Source organism: Marmota marmota, unplaced genomic scaffold, assembly GCF_001458135.2.
Source record: "Marmota marmota marmota unplaced genomic scaffold, marMar, whole genome shotgun sequence".
NCBI classification, from domain to species: domain Eukaryota; kingdom Metazoa; phylum Chordata; class Mammalia; order Rodentia; family Sciuridae; genus Marmota; species Marmota marmota.
The window spans coordinates 20,941,808-20,958,363 of NW_025999842.1; the positions used below are offsets into that span (position 1 = coordinate 20,941,808).

The 16,556-nt window shown below is 32.8% G+C and overlaps 1 protein-coding gene across 10 annotated transcripts in view; it reads right to left on the reverse strand.

The window, feature by feature from the left end:
* Window positions 1-16,556, reverse strand: part of Ascc3 (activating signal cointegrator 1 complex subunit 3) — a 355,403-nt gene that overhangs the window by 270,126 nt on the left and 68,721 nt on the right. For 9 of the 10 annotated variants that reach the window (XR_007351808.1, XM_048814551.1, XM_048814518.1 and 6 more), the window contains exons 5-8: window positions 11,813-11,933; window positions 6,947-7,154; window positions 6,105-6,246; window positions 5,390-5,515 (exon numbers count right to left, since the gene is read on the reverse strand). Coding sequence is in view for 9 of the 10 variants with exons in the window: in XM_048814551.1 (XP_048670508.1) it covers window positions 5,390-5,515; window positions 6,105-6,246; window positions 6,947-7,154; window positions 11,813-11,933 (597 nt within the window). In the remaining variant the exon portion in view is untranslated. Of the gene's footprint in view, window positions 1-5,389; window positions 5,516-6,104; window positions 6,247-6,946; window positions 7,155-11,812; window positions 11,934-16,556 lie in introns of those variants that run through there. The other variant, XM_048814594.1, reaches the window with a different exon arrangement.

Below are 16,556 nucleotides of genomic sequence, written 5' to 3' on the forward strand. Positions count from 1 at the left end.
CTTTTTTTTTTTTTTTTTTGGTTGAAATAGTTTAGATCTACTCAACACACAGAAGAGAAGGAAAACAAAAAGAACAAGTTTCAAGGTATCAAATGTTTATTATTAAGAAAAAAAGGAAGCACATAACTCACACACATAGATGGGACATGTCCTATTTTACACCTCCTGTGCATTAATTACTAAAAGAATGTCTAGATTCATAAGAAAAATGAAACTTTAATAAAGAAAAAGAAGTTCTCTATTCATTCTCTAAATTTCTAATGCCTCAAATCTAATTTTTAAAAATAATCCTACCAGAAATGTAATCACTTGGTTTTCTAAAGGAACTTGTTATCATACAGGCATTTGGTTTCCAAACTATTAATTTTCACTGCCTTTGAAACAACAGACTATTTTAGATCCTTCTTCTGGAGTGATTTATTCAAGACACCAGAAAAGCAATATTTTGCTATGATTCTAATCAATAAATCCATGGTACTAAAACTAAATATATATATTCCCCCATTGTCATATAACTACTCAAAAATTTTGTGTTTTTTCTTCTGTAGATAATAATAGTATCCCCATTTGCTGTGGAAAATTCCTCCTTCACTCTTAGTGGCTCAAGGAAGCTGACAATAAGGATACATATAATTATCAGCAAGAGCCCCACACTCCCACCAAAGGAAAAGGCACTGTTTCGGAAATAAACTGTGATCCTGTGTCAGGAAAATAAAACTTTAATTCCAAGAGATTTTTTCTTTCTTTTTTTCCTGTCAGAACTTGTGGGAATACTCTTCTTTCTGGGATTGAAGTATGAGAAAACAAATATGTTTGAGCTTCTGACATATACTTTTCCCTCACCTTATAGAGAAAGCAAATATGGGAATCCAGAGATGAAAAGAATAAGAGAAAACAAAGAGACATGAGCAAGAGAAAGGTAAGAGGGAAGGAAAGAGAAACAATAAAGAAATAAAGAAAAATAGAGAAAGAATGAAAAAGAGACAATGATGGATCCAATGACATCATTAGATGTAGCCAAGATGGCCACACATGCAGCTTTACTCCTAGACAATTCAGTTAGAAATGCCAATAAACTGTCTTTGTTGTTGCTTTTACTTCTGTAACTACCAACTCAGTGAAACTGGATTAATCCAGAGACCCCATCTAATTTTTTTAATTAAACAATTTATTTATTTATTCTAATTTGTTATACATGACAGCATAATGCATTTCAATTCATTGTACACAAATGGAGCACAATTTTTCATTTCTTTGGTTGTACACAAAGTAGAGTCACACCACTTGTGTCTTCATACATATACCTAGGGTAATGATGCTCATCTCATTCCACCATCTTTCCTACCCCAGTGCACCTTCCCTAATTAGTTATACATGACAGTAAAATGTATTTTGACACATGATATATAAATTAAGTATAATTTCTCATTTTCCTGGTTGTATATGATGTAGAGTTACACAGGTCATGTAATCATATATGCACATAGGGTAATGATGTCTGATTCATTCTACTATCATTCCTACCCCTGCGCCCCATCTCCTCCCTTCACTACCCTCATTCTAGTCCAAAATACCTCTATTCTCCACCCCCTCCATTATGAATCAGCATCCACATATCAGAGAAAACATTTGGCCTTTGGTTCTTTGGGAGTGGCTTACAGGCAATTCTGATGTATCATAAAAAATACTGATGTAAGACATAATTAGAATTTCATTCTGTTATAAAAACTTACTGTAGAAAATAGCTTAACATTGAATATGATAAGGAATTGTTTTAAAAATAACAAGACTTCAATGGAATACTGTGTGATTTAAAAACTGATGCAATGTGTCTACTGACATTGAAAAACATAATTAAATATACATGAATTGCACACACATAAAATGATGCAATTCCATTTTTTGTAAAAAAAAATACATATACACAAATATATAAAGAATACAATTTATGTTTGTTATTCTGTGGATATTTTTGTATTGCTTTATTTTGCTCCTTTGGTGTTATTGTTTAGATATTAGGTGGCCCCCAAAAGCTCATATGAGATAATTCAAGAAAGTTTAGAAATGTAATGACTGAGTTATAAGAGCTTTAACATGCTTAGTGCATAAATCCCTTGATAGGGATTTACTGAATGGTAATTGTAGGCAGGTAGGATGTGGCTAGAGGAAGTCAGTCACTGAGGGCATGACTTTGGAGTTTATATTGTCCCTAGGGAAGAAAGTGGGCTCTCTGCTTCCAAATTCCATGTCCTGAGCTGCTTTCCTCCACCACACTCATCTGCCATGATTTACTGCCTCACCTCAGACTCAGAGCGATGGAGTTGGCTATATACGGACAGAGACTTCTGAAATCATGAACCCCAAAATAAACATTTCCTCCTCTCATTGTTCTTGTGAAATCTTTAGGTCACAGCAATAAAAAAGTGAATAAAAAAGAAATTGGTTCTGAGAAGTAGGGTCCTTGTGACTAATGTGACCATATGGTTCTGTTAAGGTGTGAACTGATAAATACAATCAATAAGAATGTAAGTTATAGGTTACGGAAAAAATACAGATTATAGATATAAGATTTTGATAAGTGAGATAAGACAATTATAAAGCAAGAACTTTCATAGACAGGTCTAAGACTCCACTTTGGTGTCTTCTATAAAAAACTGTTACAAGAGCTGTTTCTGAGAAACTGAAATGAAAGCTGTTTTCTTATTTTAAAAAGTGTCTTTCTGTAGTTTGTACCCCTTAAATTGTACCCTACTCAGGATGCAGGAGTGGTCGAGGTGAGCTACATCCTGGGTTTGAATGCCCTTGTGGGTCTACATGACTTTGAAGAAGATTCTCGCCCCAGTGACCCCCGCCCATATTCAGGATGTGACTGTCTAACACCTGCTTGAACCCAGGGCTGTGGTCAACTGAACTGCAAAGCTAATGCTCTTTTTGGCTTCTGTTTATCACTTGCTTGCTGACTGGAAAATTCCAGTCCTGCATAGAGCCCACAGGTCCCACTTATTAATGTTTTAATTTCAATGACTGGCTAGCTTACATGACGATAAGCAAGTCACTGAGTTGTGGTTTTTGTGCTTATATTCTCTTTGGATAGACAAGGAAGCTGCTGTCCTCCTACAGAGCTTGAGTCTCTGCGGTGGGTGACAGTCGCTGGCCAGGTAAATAAAACTCTCTTTTGATTTGAATTCGGACTTAGAGTGCTTTCTGAGGTGTCTCCCCATAACAGTTCAGAAGTTTTTGGAGCTTTTTAGATTTTGTGGAAGCAACTTTAAAAAGTTTAGAGATGCAAGCTGGAAAAGTTTGAGAATGTTATCAACAGCTTAATGGGTGTTTCTGTGTGAGCTCAGAAGACTAGAATGCCAATAGGAGTATGAACAGTCAAGACAGGGTTCATGAGGTTTCCAAGCAGAAGGACTTTATTGGAAATTAGACTAGAGACCATTCATATTCTGTTCTGGCTATGAAGTTGTGTACATTTTGCCAGTGTCCTGAGACTTTCTGTAAGGCTGAATTTAAAGGTGATGGACTTTTTAATCTGGTGGAAGAAATCTGTAGGCAGCATAGCATTCAGGTCGTGGCATGGATATTGCTGGCAGCTAGCCAAATTTATTGTGATAGTTAGGATCAGAAAGTGAAACAGGAAGATTTAAAAAACTTAGTTTGGACAGAAAACTGTTTTAAGTAAACTTGGGGCAAAGGAAGGTATGGCTAAAGATATTATAGCTATCATAGAAACACTAAATACTTCACCAAGAAACAATAGTAAAGAAGCCTTTTTTAAAATAACTTTATTTACTTTTATGTAGTTTTGAGGATGGAACCCAGTGCCTCACATGTGCTAGGCAAGTACTCTACCACTGAGCTGTAACAACCCCAGCCCAAGTAAAGAAGTCTTGATGAAATCTCAGGAATTGGCAAGACCATACCTATCTCAGGCTTAATGGTGTAAAAGTAAAAATTCCCTTGAGAAGAGACCAGTGGGCCACCCTGCTTGCACAGAGTAGCCTAGGAAATTGTTTTATTACATTCAGCCAACTAGGCAGGCACTCAAAGCCTGTTGAAGCCATGGTCCTAGAAGGCTTAGCTACTGATCAAGATGGCAGCAGACACTGGCATCAACCATGTGGTACATCAACTATGTTCCTTTATATATTTGATACATGTAACTTGCTTTTGAATTTTACAGGGCCTCATGCTGAAAGTGTACTACAAGTTTCAAACGAGACTGTGGACTTTTGGGCAATGCTAAAATTGCTGACTATAGGGGCTCTTGAAAATGGACTAAATGTATTTTTGCATTGCGAAATGGGAATGAGTGTGTGTGGGCTCACACGGAATGTTATGGTTTAGATATTTGGTATCCCCCAAAAGCTCTCTCTGCTTCCCAGTTATAAGTCCTGAGCTGCTTTCCTCAATACCCTTCTGCCATGATATAGAGCCCAGAGCAATGGAGTAAGCCATTTATGGACTGAGATCTCTTAAACTGTGAGCTCCAAGATAAACTTTTGTTCTTCTAAAATTGTTGTTGTCAGATCTTTTGGTTGCTGCAGTGCAAAGACTGACTAAAACATCTTGCTCACCTGCATTATTTTTATTTCTGAAAGACTATGTATTGTTATACATTTTTTTAAAAACCCCCAGCTTCATTTTGATGATAAAAAAAAAACTTCAAATAATATATAAACTTTAAACTAAATGACATTTTATTTTGAGAAAGAGTAAGTATGGCAAAACTTTAATATGAATCTAAGTAAAGGATATATGAATACTAATACTCAAACAACATTTTCATTAGTTTGAATTTACCAAAAATTAAAAAGTTGTGGAGAAATAAGATAAACAAAGTACTTTAGAATTTGGCCCATCTCCCAGAAAAAGCATTTTATTTTATATTAGGGTGACCATTTGATAAATAAATAAATACATAAACCCTTTAAAATATTTTAATTGTCAATTTACATAGGTTAAACCAAAAAAATTACCTAAAATAATAAAAATAAATATGAAAACATAGACAGATGGATTGATAGATAGATGTAAATATACAATTTTGAATTTTATTTAAAATATTTTAAATATATTAAATATATTATTTTTTGAATTTTACTTGAAATTATTTTTTAAATAAAATAAATTATATTTTAAATATAATTAAATATATACACACACACACACACACACACATATATATATATTCAGTATACAAACAAATGGATATATACGTGGTTTTGAAAAATTTAAACTTCCCTGGTGTTCTTTAGTAATCAACCATTTATGTCTCTGATTTATATTAGGAAGCTACTTTTAAAAATAATTTTTTCCAATATAAGTTCATTTATAGTACATAGCAAGCCTCAAAAATATCAACTCTATAAAAGGTTTATCTCACCTCATCTAAGTCTTGGATATAAACTGGCTTCTCCTCTAAGCCAATTGGCATTGGTTCACTATAGGGAATCCTTACTTCTTCATAAAGCTTGTTATTCTCTCTTTGGATTCCTTCTGGTAAAATCATCTATAAATATCAAAATAACAATTCAGAATTAAAAAAAAACAAAAGAACTTCTCTGGTAAAGATTTTTTAATGAGAGAAATACAGAATGCTATTGGTTTTAAGACACAGTCCTGGCAAATAAATTTAGCTAATTTAAAGAAAAACAAACCTAAATGAAAAATAAATAAATAAAAACCACACTCCATTATTATGTCAAGTATCTTATATGACATACAGGCCACAGTACATTGACGAATCTTAACGTATACATTAACTACATTGAAGACAAATGTACTCATACAAGTAGGATAGCATACAATATATGGTATAAAGCTTAGTCAAGCAATGATATAACTGATAATACTCAAAATTATAAATTTCAACAATAATGAAAGAGAAATGAAGAAATATTGTCTGAATACTTACTATATGTCAGAACTTTATACAGATTGTAATATCTCATATACCCTATTATTTTAAATATTTTAAAATATTTTAGCATAAACTAATCAACTTGCACTGTATTCACAAAGGAAACAGGGAAAGCTATGTGTCATTGCCTCAGAACAAACATATTTCCAAGAGTTGTTGTTATAAACCAATGACATACCTTTGCACCAGCAATGAATGCTGATGATTTCCTGGCTTCAGCCTGGGAATCATAAACATGGGGATAATGAATTTTTTCAATGTCCATGTCTCTCTGCCTGCTGAGAATTGGAACACTTCTAGCATTCAGAAGTGCCTGCTCTCTGAAAATACAAAAAATGGCAGGCCAAATTTGACATTTTTATTTTGAAAAGGAAAGCAAGGTCATTATAATAATTACTTCTGGTGGCATTCCATTATAAAGAAAAAAATTAAACTACAAAAACAAAGATATCAGCAATTCAAAAATTTGGGGGGTAACCAAATAGGATTTAGCACATTTTGTATTTACTACTTTTAAATACCATTTAGTAAATCTGACTTATTGTTCATTCTTTATAGTTTTGCATTTTCACAACTCGAAGATATTTTCAAGGTAAAAATTCCTTTTTGGAAAAGTTACAATAATTAAAACATCAAGTGCAATAATGACTTCATTTCATTTTCCTCCTTTCTACTTCTAGAGAACAATACACACAAATAAAAGTATAATTAAGTTGGGAAGAAAACAAAACCCTCAAAATAAATGTAAATAAGTTTTCTATAACTTCATTGACTGGAATATGTGTAGCAACTAAAAATAGCTTACCTCTGTAATCTAAATCTCTCATGGATGTGAATGCAACCAATAATATTCTAATTAGCAGATGACTGATTTTTCCCCAGAAAATTTTTATTCAATGAAACTCGTTGTTACAAGAAAATGGGACTAAAAGAATCTGCCAAATTGCTAAAATCACACTAGAAAAATATGTAAAAGTATTGATTATAAACATGTGTTTTTCAGATTCTTGCTTTGATTACCTGTGTATCCGCAATTCCTTAGGATCAAAGCCCATAAGTCCTTCTCCAGAAACTTCTCCATCTTCTCCAGTCTTTTTTTCTCGTCTGGCAATTCGTTTTTCTTCACGTCGATATTGTTTCATTAACTGCTTTTCTTGTTCGGACTGAATAGTGACTTGACAACCATAATTAGGTTTGGTATTCTCTCCTAGAACTTTTTTGCAATTGTCTACAAGGCAAATTTTCAAAATATAATGGACTACACATCTCTGAGATCATTTAACCATTATGAAAACCATTTAATTTCTCCCTAAAAGAACATGAAATAGCATAATGCTCTTATCATTCACATTGGAAAGTGGGCATATTCAATTACATAATTTAGGAATAGGTTTCTTTTTAAAAATTACAATATTTAATATTAGCTAATGGCTTAAGAAAAGTCAGTAAGATTTACTTCCTATAGATTCAATAGTTAATGTTACTAATAGTTTAAATTCTTACATATAAAATCAGGAGCCTGTCAGCGGTAGAGCGCTGGCCTAGCATGTATGAGGCGGTGAGTTCAATCCTCAGCACTATATAAAAAAATAAATAAAATAAAGGTATTGTGTCCAACTACAACAAAAAAAAAAATTTAAAAAAATCAGGAGCCTGAAATCCAATTTTGTGATTTTGAAATAACTTGTTTATATTAATTTAAAAAATAATTATTAATACTAATTAGCACTGTTAGATAATACTAAAATAAAATTATATATTAAATAATTTTTCCTATGTAATACACTTTATTCAGTTAACTTGTATATATGTAACTATTCATACTGAAATAAACATAAGTGCAGAACATACTTCACAAAACAAATACAGCAAGAGCAAAGTCTACCTTTTCATGAAAATAAAGGCCTTTAAAAGAAGGGAAGAAGGTCAGAGTCACTAAGGGGTACCAGGTCGATCAAAACTCAATGTCTACAAAGTATAAATTAGATCTGTGGTTTGGTCAACTCAATATTCAGAACAAATTTTCTTCCAACAGGATCCAAGTTAGTAAGCTTATTTTACTGAGGATACTACATCCTAGGCACTATTGCTAAGCTAGGAAGACAATACAAGACTTGGCTAATACTCTGCCAAGCACAGCCCAGGTTACTTTATCAAATTCTAAGCTGCAATTCTGAAAAAAGAAGGAATTAAACACAGTACCAAGATAGAATGAATTAGATAACAAATTTTCCTAAGTCAAATATTCAAATATTACAGCCTCCTTACAGAATTTTTTTATTAGATGCTCAAGACAATACAATGATCTTGACATATCATATATTTGATTCAAATAGGATATGAATTCTCATTTTTCCACAGATTGCAGGATCACATTGGTTATACAGCCATGTATATACATACAACAATACTAGTGTCTGTTGTATTCTGCTGCCCTCCCTATCCCCCCTCCCCTTCCCTCCCCTTCCCATCACCTCTCTCTACCCAATCTACTGTGACACTTTTCATCCCTTTTTCCCCCTTCCCCCCACACCATCGTATATGTATTTTGTGTAAAGAATTTTAATGAGTCATTTATCTATCAATCACATGAAATAACCCCCACTATAGTTCCCTAAAAAGGAAAGTATGTCTCAAAATTACAAAATGAAGTATAAGCCCATGTATATTAGGATTAAAACTTAAAATTCTGAAAAACTATTTTCATTTTTAAGTCTTACATTTATTTTATTTAAGTCTTATATTTATTTTATTTCTTATTTCTAAGGAAGTCTTATGCACTTAATAAATTTATGATTAAATTTCAGTGTCAGAAAAAGAATGAGGCATTCTGACAGTTTTTACACATACTCTTAACTAAAAGAAAAGTGAAATTGTCTGCAAAGCCACTCAATCAACAATACATCTGTTAAGCAGAATGTATAAAATTTGAGTAATGCCATTTATTTATCAGAAACCAGAGTTAAACATTTTAAAGTGTGAAACCCCTTTGGATGACATACTAAATTCTATATACTGGTGTCATTAACATTTTAAGCAAATGTGACAGTAATTAAATACTACTATATATACTTACAATCATCCAAATAAGAAAATTAAAATTATAAGAAAATACAATGCCTCATTAAAAGATTTATAAGGTTTCAATCAAAATATACTAGATTCCTATAAGACTAAACATAATAATAATTTAAAAAGTAAAGCAGCAAAAGCTTAAATGTATGGCTTTTCTTGTTTGGTTAGGCCAACTGTCGCAAATGACAAGCAAAAATGAAATAACCTTAATGGAAATACTAACAAAAAATTTTACTGAAGAACTATATAGATGATTATATCCTTTTAAAATGTAAATATAACAGAAAAATCCTGTATAACTACTCAAAATATTGTCACTTGATATTATGAACTAAGTTTTGATTTCATAATACATTCTCTATACCAACTCTGAAGACAGAATTTAATACACAAACTATCTTTATCTTAGAGATCAACTTCTCATTCACCTTACACTTACTGACTGTAAGAATAGAGCAGAGTAAGGTAGATGTCTGCATGAAAAAACTCAAATAAAATTAGCCTGAAATCTAGAAAATGCTAGATTTAAAAAAAAAACAAGTCATTGCTCTGTAAGACAATGGTTTTGGAGAATACAAAAAAGAATATGGTTAATAATGGGCTCATTAAGGTACCTTAATAAACAAAAAGTACAATTTGGTAGTTATGAGAGAATTTTGAAGGATCCCTAAATGCAAAACATCAAAATATAGACACAAATTGGGAACACTGGTAAAGTAACAAGTGTATAAAGATTCTTCTTTTCCTTCAACAAAAATCTAAGGAAAAGAATTTTAATGCAAATACAACATAAACCTACCGAAGTAAATTTTTTAAAAATATGCTACCTTTCAAGTTCTATATTGTAGTCCTTAAAAAAAAGCAAAAAAACACTATTTATTCATTTAAATGCCTCAAATTTTCTAGTGCATACTCATCATTCTTAAATAGTTGCAATATTTAATAATGATCTACTATGGAATATGAGAGTAAAATCTATTTGAGAAAAGTAAAAAATCATTTCAGGACTCAAATATATTTAAATTTAGTACTTATTTTGCATTATAAAACTGTGTTGCTTCTAATAAGTTATATTAATAGAATAAAATTTGTAAAATAAATAGAATGAACATAGACTAAACTCCTAACTCATCATCTAAAGCTTCCAAAAAAATAAATGTAACATTGGATTCATCTTTAACTTTCTATTAATAAATCAGTGCTAATATACTAATAAAGCTGGAACCAAAGATTAATGGATTTATGTTTATGAATCTGGATAACAAGTCCTATTTTAAATGTAATCATAACACATCAAATCAAATAAATTAATTTTTTTTAAAAAAGAGTTAGAATCAGTAAATATCTCTATAATAACATTTAGGAGAATGACAAAAGAAATACCAAATTCTCAGAATTTACATCTTCACAGGAGTTGATATTTAACTCTGTCCATTTCTTCTGGCAAACACCAATTTTAAAAGCTCCTAAACCCTGATGGGTTACTGCATGGAGTCTGATTATGCACTTTCATATAGCCCAGAGCCTTCTTGGAACAAGGAAGTTTAGAACTATTCAAATAACTTGAACCAAGACACTTGCAGAAAGATAAAGTTGCTCAAATCCAATCTTGGAAATTCTAACAATCTCAAAGCTCCAGGCTTCTGAGAACATTCATCAGTATTAAAGGAAATTCACAAAATATTTTGGATTTAAAGGCTATTTAGATGAAGTCTGTTTATAGTTTCCTACAGTGGCATAAACATAAAAAAAAATCAAATAACTTATATATAAGAAAAGCCAACATAGACAGATGTTCAAGGTATCTAATTTCTTGCGTTCATTCACTTTTTTTAATCTCAAACTATCCGTAAGGTTAGCAAAGTACATTGGAGTAAAGGTTAAAAAAAATCTAATTTTCCTGCTTATCACTTAAAACCTGAATCCAGCATCACTGTGTCATATGTTAGGTATTTTTTTAAAAATAATTTTGGCTTCCTACCTGTTTTTTATTTTACTGGGTTTTTAAAATACATGTAATACATGACACTATCGGTATGCAATTTTCTGAGTGTGATAACTGCAGGGCAGTTAAGTAGAAGCTGTCGTGTTCTTAGATATATTCTGAAGACAATTTATTTATTTACTTATTCATTCATTCATTCATACATACGTGGGCACTTTACCACAAAGCTACATGTCCACCCTTTTATAACCTTTTCTTTGAGATAGGGTCTTCCCAAGGTGCTGCTGCTAGACTCAAGCCTGAGATTCTCCTGCCTCAGTCTCTCAGTCTTCCTAGTCACTGGAATTACAGGTGTGTCACATCATGCCCAGATGCTAAATATTTTATAGATGAAGTATCATGATGTCTGAAACTTCCTATCATTGTTCAGTAATGTATGTGTATCTTTAGAAAAAGGGCCAGGTGAAACAAACTGTTAATGACTAGTGAAAATACATGAAGGTTATGTAAGTGTGTATTATTCTTATACCTTTACTATGGATTTGAAAGTTTTGGAAACAAAAACTTGGGGAGAAATTATAACACTGGGTCCATAGTTAATACAACATGTGTTTGCTTTAAAAATTATCTATTGTAAGTACTTCTACCTTTTACAAAACAATGTCATGCCCAAACACTGCAATATGTTCCTATTTAGATCATTTACACTTGTTTCATAATCTACCATACCTAAAAATCTAGTTTAGAGAATGATATCAGTAAATTATAAAAATGTCCAAAAGATAAAAAAAGTAATTATATTTTTAAAATTGGTTAACCAATGAATCTTTCTTTTAAATTAGTATTACCACTACATACTTTCTTACCTTGAAGAGCTTGAATCTTATGATCATTTGAAGAATTAAGAAATCGATCCACAATTGTAATTCTGTTCTGGAGAAGTTTCTCAATAAGATCAAGTCCTTCAGGTCCAAGCAATTCAAATAACTTATACAAAAAGAAAAATAAAATACCTGTTACCTCAAATTAACTTGTTCATGTTATTAACACTCTACTAAACAGAGGCAGTCAAATTAATATAACATAAAAGTACCCTCAAAATTTAGAAAATGTAAAAAAATTTACATTTTCACATTGTTAAGGGGTTATATGCAATTATACCGTTAAAAATTATCATTTAATGTTTAAAAATAATTATGATTTGAAGCCATAACTCTAAGTCACAGAATAACAAATTTTAGTACTTGGCTTTTCTTTGGCATAAAGAAATAAAACTCTAAAATTAACTTAATTTGCTTTTTATCATATAATTCTGGTTTTCCCAAGTACAGCTGAGTGCTAGTGTTTTTATATCTTTCTATATTTTAGAGTCAAAGAACCATATGAGTGTTTTAGAGAATTGTGACTATTAGCCAACATTTGACATGTATTTTAAACATTTAATAAATCTGATATCTCAAACACAGTGCACAAATGCTTTATGTAATTTTATATAAATTTCCCATGCATATCTTAGTCTATTAGGCAGTTGCTGCCAAAAAAACTAAGCTGATTTCAGAGTCATAGAATCAGTGTAAGAGGTCAGAGATTTTGAATTATATAACCATATTATATAACTGCTCTAGAAATGCTTTAGATTTCTTCAAGTATGATCTCGGAATATATACTACTTCTTCCTTTTCAAAATGGCATACTTTAATTTTGCATGTGACTATGCTATATTAACCAAATTCTGCTATCAAAGAAACAACACAAATAAAATCATAAGATAAAAATTCATGCTGTGTATATATGAGATATTAAACAATGAATTATGTGTACAAAAGGAAAAATAAAATAGAAGAAACAAAATGAATTAAGGGTGCACTTATCTAGTAATTCTAAATATACCAGTAGCATTTATTGAGCATTTATGACATTTATTGAACATTTATTGTAGGAGAGATATTATGATCATCACTTGCTAATTCTATCTAACAAATGCTCTGAACAACTTTTCAAATTAAATACTGTTATTACTTTTGACCTTGGGAAAATTAAGCTTTAGAAAGTTTATGTAAATTGCTTAATGTTACACAGCTAATAACAGAGTTTTAAAATGATACATATATGAATCCAGTCATAAAGAATTTCCATTATACTATGGTAACACCTTTGACAGTTTTCTAGAAAACTGTTGTAATACAGAAATTGATATATTGTCCACAAAAGATACACTAGGAAATATAAAGATAAGAAATGAAGCTAATAAATTTTAAAAATTTCTAAAAGAATATTTTGGTTGAGTTCATCCCCAAAACAAAACAAAATAGACAAAAGAAAAATAAAGTTCACTGGACTGGACAAAAGAGAATGAAGGGAAGGTGGGGATGGGAGTAGAAAAGACAACAGAATAAATCAGACATCTTTCCTACCCTTATATATGAATACATAACCAATGTAACTCCACATCATATACAACCACAATAATGAGATCATAATTGGAACAAGTTATACTTATTCTATGTACATATAATTATATGAAAGTACACCCTACTATCATGTATATCTAGAAAGAACAAGTAAAACATAAGAAATATGAAAGCAAAAATAAAACTTGTGACATCATCCTACACACCCAAATACAACAGTAGTATATGCTAATAAGGGATTAAGACAAAGACAAAGCCAATCATAAAAGAAAACCTAATATTCTCTCTTGCCCTTTCTCATCAGACTCCTTCAAAGAATAACTCATCCATAAAATACAGAATGTGGAATCCAAGGAATGAGTCTCTGAGACTCTTCAGGGGTCCATAAAGTCAACACTATTTTTGTAACAATATTTGGATGCTATGTACCTTTTTCACTGTTGATATTTGCACTGATGCTGCAAAATCAATGGGGGAAAGGTTTGCACAAATAAAGCCAGTGGTATCAAACTGTCATGTAAGCACAGTTATAAACACAAGAGCCAATTTCACTCAAGAATACCATTAAGTAAAGTAATAACTACTAATTTCTTAAATCTCAGAAAAGCACATATCTTTTCAAATAATCTGCTGAACAAAACACTGACAAATGAAGTATGTATAAAATCACATCTGCCACACAACAGTATACAATGAAATATATGAAAGATAAGTGATAGTCAGATCATTTCATGTAACACCATTTTGACATGAGAGAATGAATGAAGTCTTCTCTAGTCTGGTTATTCAGACTAACATATTTGACAGTTTCTTAAAAATCAAAGAAGTGACCCTGCTATACCAAGGAAAAGAACTGGAAATATTTGCTGCCAGTGATAAAATTCAAGCTTTCAAGAGAAAAATCAAAATTTTGGAAAACTTGTATTCACCAATGAAAACCTGATCAGTTCCTAAAATTTAAAGATTTCTCTGATGAGATCAGTGGTGACAGCAATGAATTAGTACTATTTGTAATATTACATAATGAAAGTGTCTACATTAGGAAGACAGGTATAATTCACTGAATCAATTATTTTTCATAATATCACATATGATGCCAGTAAAATAAGAAGACAAACAGATTTTAGTGAAACAATTCATAAAAATTTCATTGTCGTACTTTCATATTTTCACCATAACTGACCTGTAAGAAACTACCATTTGTCAACTTTTAAAATATCAAGAAAGAATACAAATAACTATTTTAAAAGGCTTTTAAGATATCATTCCTTTTTATGGTTGGAATTTGGTTCACTGGCAGAATGCTTGCCTAGCATGCATAAGACCTTGAGTTCAATCACTAACACTGCCAAAAAAAAAAAAAAAAAGTAAGATATTATTCCCTTTACTAACTACATCTCTATGTGAGACTGGGTTTCCTTTGTACACTTCAGCCAAAATATACATTATAGCAAATTGAAAGCAGAACCAGATATGAGATTCAAGCTATTTTTTATTAAATCATACATTAGAGAGAATGCAAAATAACACTACTTTTCTTTCTAAGTTTTCTAGTATGGAAAAACATAGTTAACTTTCATCCAACTACGCTAACTCTTAATAGGCTTAATATTTGTGAAAGTCAAAGCACATATATTTTAAAATTTTACTCAGTTTTAATTTATAGTACATTCAAGACATAAACATTAGCAAAATCTCTTTGGAGTCCTCAATAACTTTTAATAGCATGAAGACATACTGATATCATAAAGTTCAATAACTGATGGCCAAGTCTACCACAAAACACATCTAAATGGTCTTCTCCTTATTTTATACCCATGTTTCTATAGCTTTTTTTATACCATGCTCATGTGGAAGATCATAATATTTATAAGGCACACTGAAGTAAATGGACAAGTCTGCTGTGACCAAAAAGAGATTACTTGAGGATTCAAGCAGTCCTTGGCCTCAGACAACTGTCCTTTATTCACATAGTAGAATATTCTCTACCATTTTTAATCCTCCAATGAATCATTTTTTATACAGGCAATCATCAAAAGTACTAGTTTTGCTTAAATAAACTAGAATAGTATTCCAGCATACCTGTACCCAATTCAAAATCATGTGCCCTGACACACCAGTAGGAAACCTCTACTACATCCACACCCAAATCTGTTCATATTGTATACCATGGTTGAAAATCTTTAATACTGGGGCTGGGGATGTGGCTCAAGTGGTAGCACACTCGCCTGGCATGCGTGCGGCCTGGGTTCGATCCTCAGCACCACATACAAACAAAGATGTTGTACCCGCCGATAACTAAAAAATAAACATTAAAAATTCTCTCTCTCGGAAGATGGTGGCGAGGGGAGTGCATTGCCCCCGTGTGCCGCGTCACTGTGTGGGAGAATGACGAGTCAGGAAGGCTAAAGGGTTTCTTATTAGGAATTTCCAGCAATAGTGGGGTGCTCTGGAACCTGGAGGAAGGATTTCCATCGCACGAGGATCGGCTACGGGGACTCAAACGCGAGAGATTTGTCGCACGGAGGGTAACACTGCTTATTCAGCAAATCGCCCCGCGGCTAGAGTATGCAGCATGCGCTGGGAAACGAGGAGATAGCAACGCAGGGATACAGCGCTGCAGTTTCTGCCAGCCGTGCAAGCACCGTACTCAGTGCTGAATTCTGGGTTCGAGAAGGGGGAAGGAAGCAGTCCAATTCGGTTCTCCACACTGGTCAGACCACAGAGGAGGCCAGCGTCCACCATCTTGGAGAGCTGACGTCACCATCCCTGTTTTCGACTGACCGCAGCTCATTCAGCCATAGAACAGGTAATTTCAGGCTGCCATTCGCCTGCGGCTTGCAGACAGATTACTCAGGCTCAGTGATAAATAACCCACGGAAACTGCTTCTTGGAGCATGCTCTTATCAGAGCATACACCGAGCACGGAGCGGCCGAGTTCCGGCTCCCGGAACTGCTCTGGCCCAGGGCTAAGGAGCCCGCGGAAACAGCTTCTCTGTCCGGGTCCTGCTGAGTACTGTGGAGGTAAATACCAACCGAGCCTTCGTGGGCAGTGACAACAGGACTGACACGGGGCCTGTGAGGGCCGGTCAGGACTCACCCGTTGCTTTGGTCACCCAGCAAAGGGAACGAAATGCTGCCATTCGCATAGGATACCAACATGGCAGAGGTCTGATGTCATCAGAAAGCGGAGGAGGAG